The following is a 23,955-nucleotide window of genomic DNA, read 5'->3' as shown; positions in this document are numbered from 1 at the left end:
CCCCTCTCCTCCCTACCCCCCCCCCCATGTCTTTACTGTAGCTCATCTAAGGGGTGTCCCACCAGTAGCAAGACTCTCCCGGAATAAGCAGGAGGGAAGCGCATTGAGCTGGGGTGGTTTGCACTCCGATCCGCGTCTGTGTCTGATCCGCTCGGCTGTGGCTCTTCAGATGGGACGGAGGGGGCGGGGGTTCCCTTGTTCCCTGCAGACAGCAGCTGTGAGAAAGCAAACCGCGCCTTCCCCTTCGGAAAGGGAAGTGTCCGCCTGGCTGTTCGGTGTGAATTCTGCTGCGGCTGGGAAGCGAGTGGCGGCCGGAGAAGTCGCCGGGTTGACAGGCAGAGGCTGAAAGACGCCCTGTGGGGGGCACCAGCCCCAGCGGCCTCCCTCAGGAGCGGGGTCCAGAGCCCGCGAGGCTCCCCCGGTGCCCGGACCCACCTCCTGGGCCCGCGCAGAAACCCTCTCCCTGCAGAAATCACCTGCTTTCTTGTCTTTTGTCAACTAGTAATTTTTTTAAAAAGATGTTTTAATTGATTTTTTTAAAAGAGAGAGGAATGCAGAGGGAGAGAGAGAAACACTGATGTGAAAGCGAAACGGCCCAGGCCGGTTTGGCTCAGTGAGTAGAACGTCAGCCCATGGACTAAAGGGTCCTGGGTTCGAGTCCGGTCAAGGGCCCGTGCCTCGGTGGCAGGCTCGATCCCTGACTGGGGCACGTGTGGGAGGCAGCCCATCGATGTGTCTCTCTCATGTTGATGTTTCTCTCTCTCTGTCTCTCTCCCACTCTCTCTCTCTCTCTAAAAAAAACAAACAAACAAACTAATACCTTTAAAAAAAGAAAGGGAAACATCGATCCGCTGCCTCCTGTACTGGGGATCGAGCCTGCAACCTGGGCATGTGCCCTGACCGGGAATCGAACCAGCTACCTTTTGGTGCACGGGCTAGCTAAGCCCAACCCACTGAGCCACACCAGCCTGGACCTTTGCCAACTAGTAATTTTTAAAAAAAATATATATTTTATTGACTTTTTACAGAGAGGAAGGGGGAGGGATAGAGAGTTAGAAACATTGATGAGAGAGAAACACCGATCAGCTGCCTCCTGCACACCCCCTACTGGGGATGTGCCCGCCACCAAGGCACATGCCCTTGGCCGGAATCGAACCTGGGACCCTTCAGTCCGCAGGCCGACGCTCCATCCACTGAGCCAAACCGTCCGGGGCTAATTTTTAACAGTCAAGTCACTCGTGGAGCAGAGCGTGTGGGAGAGACAAGAGCTCCCCTCGGAGGCCCCGTGACCTTGAGAGCCGCCACCCTGCGGGTCAAGGACGTGCCTGCCCAGGCCTCCGTGTGCTCTGTGGGGTCTAACCTGGAGGAGAGGCGTGGTCAGCGTTTTTTTAGACGGTGACGCGTAGCGTTCAGAGGGTGGTTTAGGATCCGTAGGGAAAGACGGATGCTCCCTCCAGCCCCCCAAGGCTGCTGCTCTGGGGCCCATCGGGACAAGAGAGGATTCCTGCACACACACCCCCCACCCCAGTCCAGAGAGGATCTTTGCGTCTCAGTGGGACTGGAACCAGGACAAGGGGGGTGGGGGTGGGGCTCATTGGGGACTTCCCTGCAGCCTTTTGGGCAGTTTCATAAATCGTTTGAATATCCTGCTTCACCAGGGAGTGCATTTCATTATTCACTAGAGATGCGATGAGCATGTTTTGACATCAAAACGGGCCGAAGAGTCCGGCCGGCCTGGCTCAGGGGTTGAGCGTCCCCCTAAGAGCCAGGAGGTCAGGGTTCGATTCCCGGTCAGGGCACATGCCCGGGTTGTGGGCTTGATCCCCGGTAGGGGGCGTGCAGGAGGCAGCCGATCCATGATTCTCTCTCATCATGGATGCTCCTATCTCTCTCTCTCCCTCTCTCTTCCTCTCTGAAATCAATAAAAATATATTGTAAAAAAAAGAGGAGGAGCTACACGCTAGAGACTGGGAGGAAGTCCGTTCCTGACTGGCTGGCACCACGGCCCACCTCTTCCACCCGCTTCTTCTGGCGTTGGCCATGCTAGCTCTCTCACATCCCTTCGCGGCTGCAGCGATCCAGCCCTTTCATCTGTATTCCAGCGAGAGGAGAAGGAAGGGCCGAGTGGCAAGGGATTCTTGTTTTTCTGGCAACCTTTGACTTGTTTTATTTGGGATGGAAGCCTCCCGCAGAGACTCTGCCTGCCCTCGTTGGCCAGAAATACAGCCTACGGCCACGCGTTGCTTTAGGGGGAGGGCGGGAGGCGCTGAGAAAGCACATATTCTAGCCTCCCGGCCTCTCCGGCAAAGACAGACAAGCGATGCTGGGAGCATGGACGGCGCCTGCCGGTTGCCATAGCTGGTCGGCACTTTGTGGGGTTGAGTTTGAATGAGGCCATTTGATCTGACAGGCTCCCCCGTGTACAGAGATCAAAGGGACGCCGTACGCTCGCCTCAGACGGGAATAATTCTGTCTCCTAATAGACGTGGTGATGCAAGACGCCAACGTCTCCGGCCAAATGGGGTTGGGAAGCCGAGATGTTGGCGTGGTTGCGCTGTTGATGGACAGCAAAGGGTAGGGACGCTCACCCGTTCATTCACTCACTCGCTCACACATTCCAGCTGTTACTGAGCGCATCCGAACCACAAAGCAGGGAGGGCCCCGCTGGGGAGAGAGCACAGCAAAGACAGTCTGGGTCTCGGCCCCCCAAACCCGTTTTCTCCACTCGTGGGGCGAGACACGTACCCATGCCAGAACCCAGCAGTTCCCAACAGGCCACAGAAATGTGGAGAAACACATGTCGGTGGAAGCTGCAATGCTCGGAGAGATATTCAGGTGGTCGATAGAATCTGAACCCTAAGGCTCGGATAGGTAGTCCCCGTATGATGGGCACTTGGGGCCGTACATGGAAGGAGAGAGTATGATAATGAACATACACGGGGGAGAGGGAGAGGGCAGGCGGCCTACTTGTTTGCAGATTGAGCGAGGGAAGGTCGGAAAATGACAGGGATGTGGCGGGTCGCTCCCCCCCCCCCCCCCCCCCGAGGGCAGGAGACAGCCATCCACGTGTCGTCATCACCGTGGGAGACTGGCCGATAGAGGGGTTGCATGGCCTTCCAGAGACGCTGGGCAAAGATCAGACATGGCGTGTTGGCCACCTGGGTGTTGGTGGGAAGAGCATTGCAGGGGCTCAGATCAAAGGTGAAGACGCAGTGGGGTAAATTTTATAGAAACGTATGCACAGCCTGGCCGGCATGGCTCAGGGGTTGGGCGTCGACCTGTGAGCCAGGAGGTCACGGTTTAATTCTCGGTCGGGCCACATGCCCAGGTTGTGGGCTCCATCCCCCATAGGGGGCGTGCAGGAGGCAGCTGATCCATGGCTCTCTCTCTCTCTCTCTCATCATTGATGTTTCTCTCCCTCTCCCTCCCTCTCTGAAAAAAATTAAAATGTATTTTTTTAAAAATATCATGGATGGTGTGATGGTTAGGAAAGCTCTGTCCCACCCACCAACCCTCCCAATCGTGACATGTTATGATTCCTTAGGCAGGACCCATGTCTATGGCATTGTCTTCTGAGTCATGATGATCTGCACCATCTCATCCTGATGATTGCAAACATCGGTCAGAGGAGCTAGGAGCGGGGCCCCATCCCCCAAAATATTCTATCCTAGATAATAAAGAGCTAATGCGCTAATCAGACCAAACAGCAGAACGACCGTCCGGGTGACCTTCCGGACGACCGTCCAGACAACCTTCCGAATGAAGCCGGGGCTGCGAGGGCCGAGCCCCTTGCACGAATTTCGTGCACCGGGCCTCTAGTTTGGAAATGAAAGAAAAGCTACTTCATCTTCCTCTGAGCTATAAATACAAGATTTTTAAAAATAACCTTTCATCGGGGAATAATTTCAGATCGACAGCAGCGGCCACGCCCCTTCCCATTCCCTTGCTTCTCAGCTTCCTCTCATGTTGATGTTGACCGCAGTGCATTGGCCAAAACGAAGAAACACCCACTTCCAGGTCCCCAGCCCTCCCTCCAAGGCCATTTTTTCTGCGACAGGAGCTCATCCCAGCTGCCACGTGGGATAATCCCTCACGTCTCCTTCGTCTCCTCTGATTTTTAAAGTCTTTCCTTGGTTTTCACGATCAGGAAACTTTAGAAGAGTGACTGCCCGGTCAGATATTTGGTAGAATGTCCTAGAACTTGGGCGTGTCCGACTTACAAATCGGATTCTGGAGCTCTTCCTTGAACACAGATGCTAATCCTGGGTAACTTTCCGAAGAACTTTATTATTTTTTTAACATATATTTTTTATTGATCTCAGAGAGGAAGGGAGAGGGAGAGAGAGATAGAAACATCAAGGATGAGAGAGAATCATGGATCGGCTGTCTCCTGCACGCCCCCCTACTGGGGATCGAGCCCAAAACCCAGGCATGTGCCCTTGACTGGAATTGAACCTGGGACCCTTCCGTGTGCAGGCTGGTGCTCTACCCACTGAGCCACACACAGGGTGAGAACTTTATGATTCAAACCAACTCTTTCTTAGGGCTGGGTAATTTGCAATACGATCACCAATAATGTGTCACTTAATCTTCACAGCAGAGATCTGTGAGTCCTAAGGACGAAGTGTCCACTCTGCTATATTAGCACAGGGCGTGGTTTCTCCTCCCTGTACTGCATCGGCCTCTCTGTGAAATTCACGTATAGATCCCCCTCCACGGACGCCCGCGATCACCTATTTCCTTACAGACACTCCCAACCGCCCCGCGCACTCGCCTTGCTGTAGCCGGTCACGTCCCGCTTCAGATCGGTGTCCCTGGCCGTGAACACAGCTGTCGCGGACAGAGATGAGCTCTGCTTGTGATAAGGCCTCCTCAAAGCCGTCCGAGGGACGAGGGGAAGTTTGAGGGGAACGTGAGAAAGCACAGAATCCAACGAGACAAGCACGTTCCCGCCGAGGGGCCCACTGACAACGAGAATCTGGGAAAGTGACCCAGCGTCTCCTCTTCCCGGCCCAGCGCACAGTGCGTGACCGTAGAAAAACATGCAAAAACCCTGGCGGATAGAGACCCGTCCCCAGCTCACAATTCAACACGGAAGGCGATGGAGTGCGCCGATGAAACGAATAGATGACTCCGCCCCGATAACATCTCAAGATCGCTGTAGCTGTGCCTGGATTCCAGACGCTCCTTTGAAAGCTGTGACTGTCGACGGCCGCCACGTGGACAGGCGGAGGGATGAACGGTCTTGAACGTACCTGCTGTGCGTCCTGTGAGCATCTGACCCTCCTGGCGCCCCCTCCAAACACTGGTAGGATGATTCTGTCTCTACGTAAAGCAGGTCACCCATGTGCTCTCCCCCCCACAAGGTCCTGTTGGCCGGGCTGGACCGCACACCACGCTGGGGACAGCGCAGGGCTCGGCTCCTGCTGGCGGTCGTCTCGTGTTCCGCTCTTCGTTGCCGTGACATAGGCGTGTGTGAAGATGCGAAGGCACGTGAACATGCCAACGGGGAACGCATTGCCATCTTATGCGACGAGATTGACACATGTCACAGCTTACCATGAGTTTCAAAAGGATGCTGTGCAGAGTTGTGTGACCATGGGAGACCCCGGGCACCAGCGTTAAGATGAAGACCGCCAATATTTATCATTTATCCCCCATAAGCCGGAGACTGTGTAGGGTACGAGGGTCACTCTATCGCCAGTGCCTTGCAGAGTTCACAGGTCAAGTGTCAAAGGTGACGCTCGCGATGGCGATGATGACAAAGACAGGGATGATCTCCTCTGAGCGGGCTCCCACGCGAGGAAGCGCTAAATGCTTCCCAAAGGTTGTCCTGTTTCACAGCTACCCGTCCCCAGGACTTACAATCTATGGGGTTCATACACTCTTCTAATATCTGCTGTGTCATGAAACCATTATTTTTCGTGAAAAAAATAAGACAGTTGGGAGACATACGCAAGGCGGAAAGTTGTCACCATCTGGGCATAGTCACGTGGTAACATGGGAAGGGGGCACACGGTCCTACGTGTCCGTGCTCAGAGAGTTATCTTCGAGAGACCGGAGTGTGATGTTGGGGAAGTCACTCGGCTTGCTGAGCTCAGGACATTCGTCTGCAAAGGACCTGATGCGCTACATCCTACAGGGAGGGAGTCATGCCCATATGCGGCGACAAAAGGGTCTGCTCCGCGGTGACGTAGGCTGGCCTTGACTCTGGCCGTCTCATCATCTTAAGGTCAAAGGAACGCGAACTCCATTCTCAAGCACGTTTTCCCTGCTTTTCCCTCTGTTATCTGTTGTCTCCAAGTTCCATGCTGGCATCGATCACCCCCGTTTCCTTGCTGGCCAATGAGAGGGCTCCTTGTCAATGTTATTGAAGACAAGATTGGTTTCATTTTCTTTTTCCATGGAAATATCATGGGCCCAGGCTTTTCAAAATGCACTGTTTCCCGACCTGGCCGGCGTGGCTCAGTGGATAGAGCGTCGGCCTGTGGACCGAAGGGTCCCACGTTCGATTCCTGGTCAAGGGCACATGCCCGGGTTGCAGGCTCGATCCCCAGTTGAGGGGCGTGCAGGAGGCAGCTGATCCATGATTCTCTCTCATCATGGATGTTTCTGCCTCTCTCTCTCTCCCTCTCCCTTCCTCTCTGAAATCAACAAAAATATATATATATTAAAAATGAACAGTTTCCAAAGTGAAGCGAATCCCCCTCGTGCCAGGCGCCCTTCTCTTTGAAATGCACTTTCATTGAGACAAAAAACAAACAAACAAGAGACCCTGACATTCAGTTTCTGGGTACGCAGCTCGGAGTCTCACGTGACGGGGTCACCTTCAGCGGGAGACACTGTGGTTTCACCCCAGGTAGCACTGGGGCCGCTGGCGCCATGGCAACCCCTTGCACCATGTGGAAGCGCCTGCGAGCTTAACCTCAAGAGCCACACCCCTTCCTTTCCTGTCAAGACTCAGAAGAAGAAAACAGAAGCACCGGGAGGAGGAGAGACCGCAGAGCAGGCCGGGCCGCCGAGCTCCGAGCGGTGCAAGCAGCCTCCTGGGCGAGCACCGTGGTCAAAGCTCTTCTTTCTTTCTTTCTTTCTTTCTTCTTTCTTTCTTTCTTTCTTTCTTTCTTTCTTTCTTTCTTTCTTTCTTTCTTTCTTTCTTTCTTTCTTTCTTTCTTTCTTTCTTTCTTTCTTTCTTTCTTCTTTCTTTCTTTCTTTCTTTCTTTCTTTCTTTCTTTCTTTCTTTCTTTCTTTCTTTCTTTCTTTCTTCCTTCCTTCCTTCCTTCCTTCCTTCCTTCCTTCCTTTTCTTTTCTTTTTTTTGAGTCTTCACGTGTGGACTCACTTTGCAGGGTTTCTGTAATGACTCACGTCATAGGTAGACTTAGTGAGCATAGCGCCGTCCACACGGTAGCTGGTTATTCCTTCGTAAAAATTATTCTCCGCACCGATGACACCAGGAAAGCCATTCGGCACCGGCACAGGGATTCGGTGTAGTCCTTTCGCTATGCCCTTACCTCTACCCTGGAGGAACCGGAGCGCTACGCAAACACGCACGTTCAAGGGATGAATATAATCGAGCCGTTTTCGCTGCTTGATGCATATTTGACCAGTTGGGGGTTCCTTCTGCTCCTGGGTTGACTCAGTTTCTCTTCTGTTCCTCTCAGTCTCTGTCTTTCTTGTCTGCGGCCTCGGTCTGGCGTTCCTTGGATGCCCATCCTATATAATAAAAGGCTAATATGCAAATCGACTGAACGGCGGAACGACCGGTCGCTGTGACATGCACTGACCACCAGGGGGCAGATGCTCAGTGCAGGAGCTGCCCCCTGGTGGTCCGTGTGCTCCCACAGGGGAAACTCTGTTCAGCCAGAAGCCGGGCTCATGGCTGGGGAGCAGAATGGTACCGGGAGCCTCTCCAGCTTCCATGGCAACGCTAAGGATGTCCGACTGATGGCTCCCGGACTGCGAGAGGACACAGGCCAGGCTGAGGGCCCCCCCCCCCCCCCGCGAGTGCACGAATTTCATGCACTGGGCCTCTAGTTAGTGTATAAGAGCCAAGACCCCAAAAAGGGTTGCTGATATTCTGCGGTGACCAGCGGGCTTGCAGATCACGGGCCTTCCTTTCCAAAAGGCACAAAGTCAGAAAGGCCTTCCGGCTCATGGGGTCTATGAGAGGAACGCCGTGTCCACAGATGCAGCGTGCTCTGTTCCTATGCGCGTCGAAGTGTCCGAAACGATCACCTGTCATATCCGCAGGATCCCGGGCATGACGACAACACAACCAACCTTTTCCCATAAACAGGAAGTAGAGGATTGTCATCGGACACCCTGTCCTCTGCGTCTAACGCTTCCGGGGCCTGTGACTGCACCGCACACCCACCTCTTTCAGTCTCTCGGTCATTCCCTATGAAGTAGGAAAACGCGTGGCCGACGCATGGGGTGGCGGGATGTTTACATGCAGAACCGCAGGGGGAGAGATTTGCATCTGCCGGGTACATGATAACGCTGCTATAATGGTGCTATTATTATCATATTTCACTGATAAACCAGCTTGGGGGTAGGAGAGGAGGAGGGAAGACCGGTTCTCTGGCTTTCTGAAGCCCAGATAAGAGCTGGTCACTTGCCCAGAGCACTCACTGCACAAATACTTAGTCATTGCATGTGGCATGTTGGGCCGGCTGTCTGCGGACCATCGATCAGGTTTACGGAGTGCGTAAAAGTGGACCCCTTTCCTTTGATTTATTTTTAATATATTTTATTAATTTTTTACAGAGAGGAGGGGAGAGGGATAGAGAGTTAGAAACATCAATGAGAGAGAAACATCGATCAGCTGCCTCCTGCACACCCTCTACTGGGGATGTGCCCGCAACCACATGCCCTTGACCGGAATCGACCCCGGGACCCTCCGGTCCGCAGGCCGACGCTCTATCCGCTGAGCCACACCGGCCGGGGCCCTTTCTGCATTTTTTTTTCATGGGGGATGCTGAGAGCCAGCATTTATTTCATCTGTGTCACCCCACCCCTCTGACCTCGTGCTTTCCTTAGATCTGTCGAACCCGACAGGTTTAAACCCCCTGGCAATGGCATTCTGTTTCTCTCTTGGACGGGGCAGGGTGGGAAGGTGATATTGAAGGGCCGAGGGCATCTTTTGAAATGCCATAGTCACTGGGAGGAATCCCCAGGTTCGCTCAAGTCTGTGCTGGGGACTCGGGGGCCTGCCTTCCAGGTGGCTTTGGATTAAGAGGCGCTGGAACCTTCCGAGTTGTAAACGAAACATAGCGGGCGAGGTGAGCTCAGCCCCGGACGTGTGTCAGGACAACGCAGCGTTTGCAGGTCAGGCGCCCAGTTACCCGCATTTTCATCTGGAACTGAACAGCCTCAGCAGCATTGCAGCTGGGACAGAGGCGGCTGGCGAATGACTGACGGATTTTTGGTGTGATGGCGCCACCCACTGGAATAGGTTAGGTATTATTCCTTGGTCCAGAAAACAGCACATTTTTTTTTTTTTTTTGAGATATCTTCCTTTTCTTTCTTTTTTATTTTAAATATATTTTATTGATGTTTTACAGAGAGGAAGGGAGAGGGATAGAGAGTTAGAAACATCTATGAGAGAGAAACATCGGTCAGCTGCCTCCTGCACACCCCCCACTGGGGATGTGCCCGCAACCCAGGTACATGCCCTTGACCGGAATCGAACCCGGGACCCTTCAGTCCGCAGGCCGACGCTCTATCCACTGAGCCACACCGGTTAGGGCCACATATTATTTTTTTTTAAAGTCCCTAGAAGAGTTGCCGAAGGATAATATATAAAAACACCAAGTATATTCCCACGCTCTGTGTTATTAAATCTTTCGGTGCGATTATAGAAGGTCAGAGAGCTTTCAACACGGCTCATACTGTTAGAGATACGGATGCCTTCTCTTTATTATTCCACGCCTGGTATTCACGCTCCTCGTTGGAGACCTGCAGTTACTTTTTATATTAAAGAAAAACACAAAACTAAATTTTTAAAAAACTGTGTAGTTCAGTGGCTATGGCTTATTGAAGTCGAGTTGCTGTTTCACCTCACGTTGCCGGAGCCCCTGAATCTTACCTCCAGGTGCCGGCTTCACTTTGGGAGTGGCTCGCATTTTTTTTAAAAAAAAATAATTATTTTAGTGTGCTTCTGCAATGTTGAGTGCCTCAGTAATTTGCATATGTCTGTATAGTGTGACTCAGTATCATAACAGATGTGACTGTGATAAAGGTTTTGCAACTATGAGAACAAGCCGCTTAAGTCCTAAACTGTGATGCGGGGTGTGTGTGTGTGTGTGTGTGTGTGTGATTTACTCTGTGAAGAAAATGAAATAAAAAGTAGGCTAGGCTCCAGTGCTTTGACATAGCTCGGTGGAGGAATTCGGAGCCGGGGTCTGAGATAAATGCCTGTGAAAGAAAATGCATATTCTGTCGGAGAAGCCCTTAGGGGAAGTCGCCATAAACACAGAAGAAAGGAAAATGGGATTTATCTTTATATATTGTTTTTTTCCTCCCAGGGATTATGTTTTATTGCCTTAGCGATTTGAGGGCTTGGAGAAATGTTGACTATGGAGGCATGGCCGCCAGAAATATAGATGTAGCTACAACTGGAACTGTAGATATAGATAAAGATAATATGGATAGAGATATATGGGTAAAGGTAGAGATGGGTAAAGATAGAGATATGCAGAGAACGGACTATCCTGTTCTCGCGCCCTCCTTTTCAAAATGTGGATTCAGATAACGTCACAGCATGTTTTCCTTATAACGACGCATCCCGTTGTAACCAGTTGGCATCCTCTTCCTATCCCGGAGGCAGGCACTGAGGGCATGTGGCCGTGTCTACCGGACGGGAGCACCTCTGGTCCATTTCCTCTCGCAGTCACAGCTCTGATGTTGAAAAAGAAACAGCGTCTTCATGGCCCCGGCATTTTTTTTTTCTCGTTTCCATCGTAAAGACTTAGCGGATTTCCATTCCTTCTTACAAAACACTCCCTACGTGGTGTGGTGGGGGTCAGCCAGACCCACTGAGCGCAGTGGTCCGTGGAGTTAGCGATGGAGCCGGGACGGGCAATGGGGCAGATTTCCTTCTCCGCCGTCAAACCTACCATCAGGTTTCTCCTCCGCATCCCAGAGCCAGCGGCGTGCGTCCCTCCGGAGAAATCCAACCTCCTCGCCGGGGCCTGGTGCCTAAATTACTCTCCGTGTTTTTATAGTTGGTGTTGGTCTAAATTCCATACTGAACTGAGCTGATTTGGGGCAGGAAATTGCTCCATCTTGGTCATATGACATCCCTAGAAGGTGGCATACTGTCTAGCGCGCAGTAGGTACTCAATAACTAATCATCAACCCTCCCCACCCCCGCCCCAAATAAATGATGCGCTGGGGAGAAACTCGCCCAAGTTTTTCGCAGGCTTGCGATGAATCCCCATAGCTCCCCTTTATCCTATTATTTTTCTTCTTTTACCTGAGAATTCAAAAACGTAGAGCGTAGTTTTGACACACTTGGGCTTCGTAAAGAGAACGTGAAGAGAAGGGATGGGGTTTCGTTGTGGTAAAAGGTGCTGAAAATAGCCATTTTGTGAATGTTAACTGACAGAGATTTTATATATATGAAATACATATATATACTTATATATATATATATACACATGTCCATATAGAGACATATATGTATACATCTAACGAATACTTACCTATGTATGAAGTCTGAGACTTTCTGAGGATTTTTTCTTTTTCTTTTTTGCAGTAAATGGCCAACCTACTCCTCTTCCTCCTACTGCTGGTAAGACTGCATCTTTCCATTTTGCTGATTTTATTTTGTTGTTGCCAAGTTTATATACTTAACGCTGATAGAGTTTTTCCGTCACGACCCGATGGGATCCCTGTGTGAGGGCGCACTCTCAGGAACTGAACGTCCTCCCGTTCCTCACACGTCTGCTCAGAAGACAGGCCGTTGGGGGAACCTCCCACACACATTGCTATTTGCATGTATTATGGCGTGTAAGCTTTTCTTAAACTCGGGGCAGGATTCCAATCTCTTTTAAAAGGTCGGCACTCCAGAGAAATCGAGTCCGATCACGAAGCGTTATAGTTAAAAACAGGGTAAGGAATTCCCTGAGAAAATGAGAGAGAATTTTAAAACAAAATTCTACGTAAAAGGCACAGATTCCGTCCAGAGAAACACTTGGACACTTTCCGGGCATTTTGTACTAAATTATTTCCAAACTCGACGGTCGCACCTGAATTTTGTCTTGACAAGCATCCTGAGCCTGGGACAAGTTCAATTTAAGTTCAAAATAAATGCGCACCTACTGTGTGCCAAATGAGAGAGAGAAACCTCAGGTTGCATTTGGGGAAAATAAATGCGCACCTACTATGTGCCAAATGAGAGAGAAGCCTCAGGTTGCATTTGGGGAAAATAAATGCGCACCTACTGCGTGCAAAATCAGAGAGAAGCCTCAGGTGGCACTGGGGGAAAAGGAAATCGCTCCCCTTAAGTGTGACCGTTATTGAAAATGCACCATTGATTCCCCGATCAATCGTGCGGCGGGCGGTACGAATGAAGAAGGTGAGTCCAGCCCTGACATGCGTCAGCCCCGTCCCGTAAGATGGCGTGGGCATGGACACACGCGTGGCTCTGTGTTGCTCACACAGCCCGGGGACGGGGAAGTCGCTAGACTCCCGTGCGAGGAGGTCTTGGGGCCTGGCTCACCTATTTATCTTCTCCTCCTCCTCCGTTTCCCACGATGTCACAGGGACGCCCGAGGCTCAGCCCACAGCTTCCCTCTCACCCGCAAGCACCACGCAACTCTCACCCGCAAGCACCTCCGAGCCCGAGAGCAGCAGCCCCCCGGCGGCCACGCCAACGCCTAGAGCCGGGGCTCCTACCGTAGGGACAGCCGTGAGCCCCCAGGGAAATGCCAGTCAGATGGACGTGGCAGGTGGGCACCCATGTCACCTGAGATGGGAGGAGGGGAACTTGTCTTTTACTTTTTATTAAGTGATTTCAGAGAGAAAGGGAGAGGGAGAGAGAGAGAGAAACATCCATGACGAGAGAGACTCATCGATCGGCTGCCTCCTGCACGCCCCACACTGGGGATCGAGCCCGCAACCCGGGCCTGTGCCCTGACCGGGAATCCAACCGTGACCTCCTGGCTCATAGGTTGACGCTCAACCCCCTGAGCCACGCCGGCCGGGCCATTTGTATCATTTAAAAAAAAATTAACTAAAATAATTACATGCGGGCAGACACGGGGTTAGCAGGTTGGGTCAGTTCAGAATCGGGTTGGCGATGAGAGCCGTGGGCGCTGTGCCCCCTCCTGCCCTGTGTCCGGGCCCCCGGCGTGGGGGATGTTGATTGATGGAATGTGTCCCTTTCTCCCCGTAGGACCCACCTCCACGCAGCTGCCTGTCCTTCCCACAGACCCGCAGGCACCCAGCACGGCCCCCCGACCCTCACGCACCGGGGCTCCGGGCGGCAGTGGCACAGCAGGTTGGCGGGTCACACTCGGGGGCACGTGTTGAAGGACGGGGTGCGGGGAGCCACCGCCTGCTCGGGGGGGAGGTGGCCTCGGACGCAGTGGGGGCGCCCTCTCCTCGCTGGGTGTCGCCGGGGGTGGGGTTCTCAGGATCTGAGCCGCTCCCAGGGGGACCGCGTGATTTTTATTTGGGTGCAATGACACCCCGAGTCCAGTCCTGGCGAAGCGTAGCTGGGGCTTCGGGGCGGCGAGAGGCGGAGCCAGTGGCCGGGTGCCCTTCCCCCGTGGGGTGCCCTTCCCCCGTTCAGCATCCGGCGGGTTGTAGGCCCTGAGCCCACTGTGCGTGGGGTTCGCGTGGCTGTGGGCCATGTGGGCGGGTGCCAGGAGGCCAGGCGTGAGCCGTGAGCCACGGGTGCCAAGAGGAACCAAGAGGGTAAGAGAGTGTAAGAGAGCGAGCGTCTGTTCAGGGATGTGAGGGTCCCCAGTCCTCACCAGCTCGCAGTGGCCGATGGCCTTCGTTCTCAGGTGTGAGTGACAGCGAGCACCTTCCTTAATCCCGCCCCTGTCCCCCCTCAACCCCCCCCCCCCCCACTTTACTGTCTGTCTCCCCTTTGTTGGACCCCTGGGGAGTGTAAAGTTGCAGCTTCCCGGTGAAGCTACCCAAATGGCCAGCCTTCCCTTGGCTCCTGTCCTGTTATTTTTTATTTTATTTTAAATATATTTTTATTGATGTCAGAGAGGAAGGGAGAGGGAGAGAGAGAGAGAAACATGGATGGTGAGAGAGAATCATGGATCGGCTGCCTCCTGCACGCCCCACGCTGGGGATGGAGCCCGAAACCCGGGCATGTGCCCTGGCCGGGAATCGAACCATGACCTCCTGGTTCACAGGTCGACGCTCAACCCCTGAGCCACGCCGGCCAGGCCAGGTTCCTTTAAAATGTGGGCTCTGGCGATGAAGCACCTAGATTCCGAGTTGCCAGCCCTGACGCCCGTCCCTCCCGCAGCCTTGCAGGGCCGCCTCGCTCCACAGGAGGCGTCTATTGCGGGGCCCACAGGAGGGATGGGTGGCTGGCGGCGTGGCTCGGCCTCACGCATCCCGGCCACGGCCATGCTGGCTGCCTGGCCCCTGGCGGGGGCGGCAGGGCCGGGGACAGAGCTGACGGCCGTTCTGATTGCAGGTGCCCCGACAGTGCCGGCCACCTCCGGCACCTCTCCTGCAGACACCATGGCGGTCCCGGCCGCAGCCACCACCAGCCCCGCACTCAGCAGCCCCGCTGCCTCACCCACACACACCTCCAACAGCACCAGCAACTCCTCAGGTCGGACCGCGGCGCCAGGGGTCGGGGTGGGGGGGTCTGGGTTTATGATAATGAATCGGAAACTTAACCTTGAACTCCGCTCCGTCACGCCGGAGGCTGCGGGCAGGTTCCCGCGTCACGCATGTTTGCGTGTTGATACGGAACGTTAGGCAAGAGGAACTCCCGCCAGGCAGCTTTTTCCGGGCGCGTTTTTCTGTTTTCTTCTTATTATTATGAAAGTTCATGGCAGAGAAGGAAGGTAAGAGCCTCTCGGGTCGTGCAGGCCCCGGAAGCAAATCCAGCCTCTTCGACCTTCGTAGCCGACGTCGGCTCAGGGGACTGGGCCTTTCTGTGTCTCAGTGTTCCCGTCTGTGAAATGGGCACAATGACACTCGTTCTCTTCTTATAGGACGGAGGGTGTAAAAAGCCTGGCAGGGCATGGAAAGCACAAGAGGGTAGCGGGCATCCTGATTAGTAATTGTAGCGGAGGGGGAGGGCGGAGGATGAGGGTCGCACACCAGGTAAGAACGCCAGCCAGCAATGAATTCCTGGCTCTCAACTGACACGATGCTGCGTTCCGATTATGGGACTGTCAGTTCTCTCTCATCTTTGGTCCATGATCTTAATTGGAAAACAAGTCTTAAGAGCCCCCCTCTCATAAAGATGAGGTGCCTAGGAGACCCCTCCTTGCTCAAGAGTCTTCCCCCCTCGCCCTGCAACCTGGCAAATGCGTTAACATTCACTCTTCTGTTCATCTCCTTGCAGGTTTGGCCCCCACAACCCACCCAACAACATCCACTCAGCAGCTTACAACAAGCCTCACCCTCCCTTCCACCACCGAAGGTGACAGCCTCACCCCCAGTCACGCAGCCACGGCACCCGCCCCCGCCCGGGACACGCTCACGGGAGGGCCCTTTCGTTGAGGGGTTCAATGGAGGGTCGTAGACCCGAGGGCGGGGATGGCAGCAGATGAGGCCAGGGAAGGGTGTAGAGAATTCGGAGGATGCAATAACCTATTGTGTCCCTGTAGTAGCACCCCCAGGAGTCATGTTCCTGGTGAACATGTCTGCAAACAGATGAAGGCCTCTTTAAGAGTAGGGTGAGGTGTGGGTGTGAGAAAAAAAAACAATTTTATCAACAAGCTGGGTGTTCCAGGTGATGCGTGGTGGAGGCGTGAGCTCCAGCCACACAGCCTGGGACGTGGGCAGAGGCGGGACCTCCAGGGTACAGCGAGCCGGCCACCGAGGGGGGGGGGGGGGGGCCTGTCCGCAATCACCGGGGTCGAGCCTGCGAGGCCACCGCCTCCCACCGATTCTTCAGCTCAAAGACCCCTCCAAGCACATTCCCACCTGGTCCTGTTCGCTCCTTCGTTCACACGAGATGCGTCTCAACTGGTTGAGAGAGCGACTTATTGGAAAGGGCTTACCACGGCCGAGCTGGAGAATGAAGCCACCCTTGCCTAGTTTCTGACTGTTCTCCCCCCAACAAACGTGTCCAGGGGTTATCTCTCTATATAAAAGGCCAATATGCGAAGTGTCCCCTCGGGAGTTCGACCGGGAGACTGGGAGTTCGCTCGCTCGCTCGCTATGACGTGCGCTGACCACCAGGGGGTGGCGCAGAAAGAAGGCAGGCCCCGGTCGGCAGCCCGAAGGCCCCCGATCAGCCCTGATTGTTGGCCAGGCCTAGGGACCGTACCTGTGCACGAATTTCGTGCACCGGGCCCCTAGTGATGATGTAACTCTACTTGGAGAGATAAATCAAGGGATGAGGCCCTTGAGTACGTTTGGGCTGTGTGTCGCCATGCCACAGTGACACGTGTGCCCGCAAATGTTTTAATAGTAACGTGATCGCAGTGGTGGTGATAATTGGGTGGATTCACGGAAGCGTGTTAGGGAACCCACTCTTTCTCGTTGATCGCATCTGAACGTCTTGAGCTCAGTCACTGTCCTACGTGCTTCGAATCCGGTGGGATCCGTGAGCCCTAACTCGGTAGATTCTGCAGGACCCCCATCCCTGCCCCCAAGTGACTGTAGCGGAGGAATTCTAACGTGAATGTGTTTGTTTTTTTCCCCTCTATTACAGCTCCTACGACAACGAAGCAGCCATGTGGTAAGTTTGCGTTCCCCGGGGAGAGCTGTGTCACTTCCGAAAAGCACTTTAATGGTTTTATTCTTTGGGCCACGCTCGCAAGAACCCCGGCTGTGATTCTCTCCAAATCTTAAGAGCCAGCGTCCTTGGGGGGGAAGGGGCAGGAGACTTGGACATCTTAATTTTTGGAGGAGCCTCCATACTGTTTCCCACAGCGGCTGTATCATTTACATACCCACCAGCGGTGCATGAGGGTATTGTAGCATTGGACACTTGAAACTCTATAATTTTAAAAAAATATATAATTGTATTGATTTCAGAGAGGAAGGGAGAGAGAGAGAGAGAAACACCAATGATGAGAGAGACTCATGGATCGGCTGCCTCCTGCACGCCCCACACTGAGGATCAAGCCTGCAACCCAGGCACGTGCCCTTGACCGGGAATCAAACCCTGACCTCCTGGTTCCTAGGTCGACGCTCAACCACTGAGCCACGCCGGCCGGGCGAAACTATATAATCTTATTAGCCAACGCCACCCCCAGTAAATTTGATATAAACAAATAACTAAAATGAAGTCAGGTACATAAGTCAGGGAAGGATGAGGCCTGGGGTCCCCAAAGGATGAATGTTCCACACGTCTGGAGACACAGAACATCGAGAAGGCTGTGTTCGAAGGCAAAGGAAATTGTAAAACAAGAAAACAAAGTTGTCAGACGCATCACCCACTGGGTCACCAGTTTAACCAGTCACTGTTGAGCCTCCAGACTCGTGACAGGTTTTGGGGGAGGACCTGGGTTTTTGGCGATGATCCCAACGGACTGGCCTTTGCTCTCATGAGGTGCACAGTCCAGAGAGCAGGACAGACATTAACCTAATAACACCCCCTATCCCCCCGAAACATGGGAACTTCCCAGCCGGGGTCCTTAGCAAAGCTGCAAAGGGAGAGGAAAGAGAGCCATGGGGGAGCTGGGGGTTCCTCTGACTCCATGTTCGGGGGGACGGGACGGGGGGGGGCGGTGCGGAGGGGATTTGCCAGCGATGGGATAGCTAAGGAGTTTGCATTTAATGTAGGTGTGTTTGCTCTGAAAAATAAAATAATCTCGCCGTGTCATGTTCTTCAGGTGAAAAATTTGAGAACGTCCAAGTGACCTACCAGTATGATGATAATACTGAAAGATTTCATGCAAAAGTAGATGTTGATGGTGAATTGAAATGTTATCCACCTCAGCAGAGATGTAGCAACAAAAGCATCGATGGCCTACGGGAATGCCAAAATATCAATGTTACAATATCTGATGACTCATGTGCGGATCCACCTAAAACTTTACAATTACATGTACCACCAGGTAAATACCCATCGATCACTCCTCGTCTATTGACGAAAACAGTTCGTTTTCCTGTATGGAGCCATCCCGGGAGCACAGGGCAGAAGGGGGAGGACGCTAGTCGGTCGCGAGTGAGCAGTAGGGACCCGTTCACGCCTTCCCCGTCTCCCCCTGCCCCTCCCCGCCCTTCTTCTCCTGAGTGGTTCGGGCGGATTTGATCGGACTCACCCCGCCGAGCTATGATCCACAAGAATTCTGCTTTCTCCTCCACTTCATTCGAGTCATTAATACATACATGTGCATATTTATCCTTTTATTAAAAATATTTCAATCCTCACCAGAGGATATGCTTTTTTTTTATGAGAGAGAGAGAGAGAGAGAGAGAGAGAGAGAGAGAGATCGGTTGCCTCCTGTATGGGCCCCGACTGGGAATCGAACTCACAGCCTTTGGGTGGGCGGACGATGCTCCAACCGCCTGAGCTGCCAGCCTGGGTGCTCTGATTATCGTTTTAAACACACGTGTGTCTGGAGCACCGTGAAGGGAATGAACGACAAGGGTTGGATGTTTGTGGTAAGAACAGAATTGCTTTCACACAAGGAGGGAGGGTTATAGTCACCTGAGGGCCATGGGGCAGGTGGTGCTGCCAAGCCGATGCCCAGAGAGGCGCCTGAGGTGCCCCCCTCCCCCCCGCCCAATGCCCTGAAGCACATCTTTTTTTATAAAATTTTTATTGTTGAAAGTATTACCTATGTCTCCCCTTGTCTCCCCCCCATTGGTCCCCCTAGCCCACCCCAGGCCTTCAGCACCTACTGTCTGTCCATGGGCGATGCATCTATGCCTACATTTGGTTGGTCCCTCCCACCCTCCCTCCCTCCCCGCCTTCCCTCTGAGCTTCCGCCCTCTGAACAAAACGGGGGTGCACTAGGGGTTTGTCACTTAGTAATTCAATGTGATCCGTCAGTTCATTTAAGGAGTTCAGTCTGATGTTTTTCTTTTAAAAAAAAAGTTTTTAAAGGTATTTTCTCTACATAGTATTGAAGTACATGATTCATTAAAACAGAAAACAGCAATTAAAAAAAAAAAAGACACTCCCCAAGGGGAAGCCTGCGTGCTCTGTGTGATCATCGTTCAATAATAATAATTTAAAAAAATCAAAGGGCAAATGAAGAAAAACACACTGAAGATATAAATACGGAAACAAAACGTGCCGGGCGTTCTTTAAAAAATATGTGAAAATGCAGGGGGTTTTTTTCTGGGCGATTGCTTGCGTTCTGTTTTCCGCCAGGAGCACAAATTCTAAATAAAAAGCTACCAAGATGTGTGATGTTTTAAAAAAAAGAACAAACAATAATCAAGAAACAAACAAACAAAAAAACACCCCAAGTGTCGACTTTGCCCCAAGTGACCTCAGTGCTTGGGAAGGTCCATGTCGTGAGGATGAGGTCAGTGACTATCCCTGATCACAGGAGACACAGGACGAAATGCTAATCACCTGTTTCTATCTTCTCTTGACAGGCCCTGGAAATTTCCGGTTAGATGAATGTGTAGACCCGGAAAAAGCCGACACTTCTATTTGTTTACAGTGGACCATAACTGACACAGTAATGAGGGATTGTCACACAGATAAAATTAAGTACCGCCATCAGTGTGGTAAGAATACAGCATGTTTCAGAAAATGTTTTTAAGAAATATGTTTCTATTGATTTCCGAGAGGAAGGGAGAGGGAGAGAGAGAAACATCAATGATGAGAGAGAATCATGGATCAGCTGCCTCCTGCACGCCCCACACTGGGGATTGAGCCCGAAACCTGGAATCAAACTATGACCCCCCGCCCCCACCACCACCAGCCCCCAACAGGTTCCTGGGTAAACGCTTAACCACTGAACCACACTAGCCGGCCCATTAGAGAAATTTTGTGGTAGAAAATTATTTCCTTCCTTCCTTCCTTCCTTCCTTCCTTCCTTCCTTCCTTCCTTCCTTCCTTCCTTCCTTCTTCCTTCCTTCCTTCCTCCCTTCCTTCCTTCTCTCTCTGTTTCTTTTTTTCTCCTCTTCTCCTCCTCCTCCTCCTTCTCCTTCTTTTCTACTCTCTCTCTCTCTCTCTCTCTCTCTCATCGCTTGGAGTCAAATCGTTGTACTCTCTATACCACCCCAATTTACAAAATAGACAACCACTCCCCCTGAAAAATAACTTCTGAAATAGTAGACGTCCGGTTCGTCACAGCCATTTTCTTGGCAAATGTTAAACACAGGCACAGAGAAGGGGGTTATAAGAAAAATGATGACGACGCAGATGCTGCGAGAAGGAGAAGGGAAGTGATCATAAGGTCCCAGGACTCACGCGTTCCCTGGGCCAGCCCCCCCTCCCCCACTGACATTCACAAGCAAAGCTTCTAGCCCAGTGGTTCTCAACCTTCTGGCCCTTTCAGTACAGCTCCTCATGTTGTGACCCAACCATACAATTATTCTCGTTGCTACTTCATCACTGTCATGTTGCTACTGTGATGAATTGTCATGTAAATATCTGATATGCAGGATGGTCTTAGGCGACCCCTGTGAAAGGGTCATTTGACCACCAAAGGGGTCGAGACCCACAGGTTGAGAACCGCTGTTCTAGGGACCTGGATTTGGGTTCCTGTTGGGGGGCGGGGGGAGGAGCAACCATGGAGATGCCGTTGCTCTGTGATGAGTAATGATGGGGCGCCTTCTCAGTCCTGTTTACGGGAATCGACTGAGTTGGCATCTCCCTCCCTTTACATCAAGCCATCTGCTGGGCCACAGTTGGGGAGACAGACAGGCACAGAGGATGGGGGTGCCACTGGTGGCCCTCGCCCTGTCACAGGGATGGGGCCCGGCTGTGGGATGGCACACACAGCCGGAGGAAAGCCCAGGCCTAGGAGGGACCGGTGAGAAAAAAATCACCTAAAATACCCGTTCGGTGACGGCTGACTGGGGCGGCCTCCGTTCTGAACTGAGAACCAACCGCGAACTAACGCCATCGGCTCCGTCAGGGACGCTCCCGAAATCCATTCTGCTTCCTCCTCTTTTCCTTAAGATCGGGCGTGGCAAAGGGAGGCGCCGTCTTAGTCGTTTTCAGGATCTTTTATGTATTATTTTGACGACTCGCATGGGTTTTCAATCTGATGGGTGTTAGTTACAAATACGAGATCCCGGAAGAAAGTTAAATGCAATGCATTGTCGTCAGATATTCACAGGCAATACTTACTTCTTTCAGGAAATTTTACTTCGACTAATAAGAAGTTTGAAAATGGACACTTTGATCCCCACAGTAATTACACTTGTTCTTCAAAAGTATTCTATGGAAATCATCTCGTTGTTGAAAAAATCCAGACTATTCAAACAGATGTTGGACGTGAGTATATTACATGTACCTGTAATATTTCTTTTCTTTTTATGTTCCCGTGATTCTTTGAGGGCCGCAGAAACGGATGGGATAGATTTGGTGAAAGGGTTTCAGGAAACGTCCTTGTCTCTTGTATCCACATTTGAAGTAGAATTTAGAAATAACAGGCAGGGCACCCCAACCCCTGTCAGGTCTTTTGCTGCCGCTGCTGCTGCTGTTGTGTGCTTGTGGCGGGAACAGACCGTGAGCTAGTGAGATGCTTGTTCACTCGTTGCCCAGTTCATTCCCCTCCCCTCTGAGCAACACCCCCTCCTTTTTTTATTTTTTTGTTTTGTTAATCCTCACCCGAGGATATTTTCCCATTGAATTTTAGGGAGAGTGGAAGGGAGAGGGAAAGACAGAGAGAAACATCGATGTGAGAGAGACACATGGATGGGGTGCCTCCTGCACTCACCCCGACCAGGTCCCGGGCTGGGGAGGAGCCCGAAACCCAGGCATGTGCCCTTGACCGGAATCGAACCCGGGGCCCATACCGGCGAGGACCCGGCTAATAATTAGGCAGTGAAACTCGCCATGATACGGTCGGTGGTGACCGTGGGATGTAGCTCACACCTGATCATATATTTGATGAGATCCGTGCTCGATGGATCCACACAGTGACTCCGGGCAGCCTGTCAAAGATGATAGATATTCTGTGTACACCCAGCGACCCTCAGACACGGCTGCCACTAATGTGTGCAAGTGGAATGTCGGTCCATGGGACATGTGATTCTGTTGAGTGATCTCTAAAGCAGATTTAATATGACCAGCTGTCTTTTTAAAAATGTCATGATTGCCCGGCCGGTGTGGCTCTGTGGTTGAGCATTGACCTATGAACCAGGAGGTCAGGGTTCAATTCCGGTCAAGGGCACATGCCTGGGTGGTGGGCTCGGTCCCCAGTACGGGGCCTGCAGTAGGCAGCCAATCCATGATTATCTCTCATCATGGATGTTTCTATCTCTCTCTCCATTCTCTCTGAAATCAATAAAAATATACTATTAAAATGATAAAAAATGTCATTATTAATTCAGGATTAACCAAAATATGGCCATTCAGACTGCATGCTCACAATACGAAGAGTCTTTCCCACGTAGCTTCGGGTTTATATTTTATTCTCATTTTTTCCACAGCTCCAGGCCCGCCTTCAAATGTTACCTGTAAATCTGTCAATGCAACACGGGGAAGGGCTACCTGGGAATCTCCTTCAAGTGATTTTCATAATTTTACTCTCTGTTACAATCAGTTGAATTCAGGTAATTTGTATAGAATTTAATTCCGTGTCGGGAAAAGGAAATCAGGAGTTGGAAAGCGCTAAGAGTGGGTGGAGGGAGTGGACCCCAGGGGCCGTGTTCTAGACCCGCGTCTGCTCACTGTCGAGTAGACCTGGATATTCGTGACCAGATGGATTGGCACCTAAAATCCACATAAGAGCTGATATCAGGGGGTCCCAGCGTTAGGAGAAAAGGCTGGCTTAGAAATACCATCCTTCTGAAACCTCACAGCTCACGGCGTTCATGGTATGCCCAGAAGGAAGGCCCTCTTCGCGATGAACTTCTTAAACAGTGTCCGTGCCAAATTCAATCTCTGGAGCCGTGAGGTGTGAACGCTTGAGTTTGTCTAGGACGATGGAATCTGTTCGGTACAATTGCTGGTCATCGCATGTACTTCTGAACAGCGAGGATGTATTGATTTCTCAGTCCCTCCGTTTGTAGTTGGCTAGAAATCACTGCGTGTAGACACCAGATGAAATACGTGGTAATCTTGACCTGTAATGACTTAAAAGTTTCCATTTTTTTCCCTTGAGGTCCCGAAAATTGCTTCAGCCTGAATAAAAATCAGGAAGAATATAATTGGAACAATTTGAACCCGTATACAACTTATCAAGTAAAAATATACGCCTATGTCATTGGAAGAGTACAACGTAATGGACCTACTGGGACATGTACATTTCAAACAGCCTCAGCAGGTAAGTTCTATGTTTCAATGCTTTCTTTTTCCTATGAAAGGCACGGAGCAAAGCATGTGTGTTTTAATACACGGTGCAGCTATCTTCACGCTTCGTTTGGCAAGGACAATGACAGGCCCCTTTCTCTACATCTCGGGTGTATAATCGTTGGAAGCACAATAATTTGAAAACTTTCCCTGGGTTCTCTGTGTTCTTCAGACAGAATCATAAGCATGATCAAACAAAACAAAACAAAAAACCACGAAGCATGAGTGAGGGCTTCTCACCGGGACAACGTGTAAGATTTCGGGCCGTAAGGTGCCTCTCCAACTTAGATTAAAAACCCATTTTCTGTGGCTTTCTTTGTCATCCGGAGGAGTAAGTGCCATCGGCACATGGTAGGGTCCCCCT

At 51.8% G+C, this 23,955-nt stretch overlaps 1 protein-coding gene across 5 annotated transcripts in view; it reads left to right on the top strand.

The window, feature by feature from the left end:
• Positions 1-23,955, top strand: part of PTPRC (protein tyrosine phosphatase receptor type C) — a 65,984-nt gene that overhangs the window by 22,371 nt on the left and 19,658 nt on the right. Inside the window, exons 2-12 of one of the 5 annotated variants that reach the window (XM_070401424.1) lie at positions 11,757-11,792; positions 12,766-12,951; positions 13,398-13,502; positions 14,667-14,807; positions 15,552-15,629; positions 16,869-16,895; positions 17,995-18,219; positions 19,715-19,849; positions 21,432-21,569; positions 22,730-22,852; positions 23,404-23,565. In XM_070401424.1, the coding sequence (XP_070257525.1) occupies positions 11,757-11,792; positions 12,766-12,951; positions 13,398-13,502; positions 14,667-14,807; positions 15,552-15,629; positions 16,869-16,895; positions 17,995-18,219; positions 19,715-19,849; positions 21,432-21,569; positions 22,730-22,852; positions 23,404-23,565 (1,356 nt within the window). The remainder of the gene's footprint in view (positions 1-11,756; positions 11,793-12,765; positions 12,952-13,397; positions 13,503-14,666; positions 14,808-15,551; positions 15,630-16,868; positions 16,896-17,994; positions 18,220-19,714; positions 19,850-21,431; positions 21,570-22,729; positions 22,853-23,403; positions 23,566-23,955) is intronic. The other 4 variants (XM_070401425.1, XM_070401426.1, XM_070401427.1 and 1 more) reach the window with 4 other exon arrangements.

This window comes from Myotis yumanensis, unplaced genomic scaffold (genome assembly GCF_028538775.1).
Source record: "Myotis yumanensis isolate MYYU_CA2020_CCGP unplaced genomic scaffold, mMyoYum1.0.hap1 SCAF_22, whole genome shotgun sequence".
Lineage (NCBI taxonomy): Eukaryota > Metazoa > Chordata > Mammalia > Chiroptera > Vespertilionidae > Myotis > Myotis yumanensis.
The sequence above is the reverse complement of the archived record's forward strand: the minus strand, read 5'-3'. Positions and strand labels throughout refer to the sequence as shown.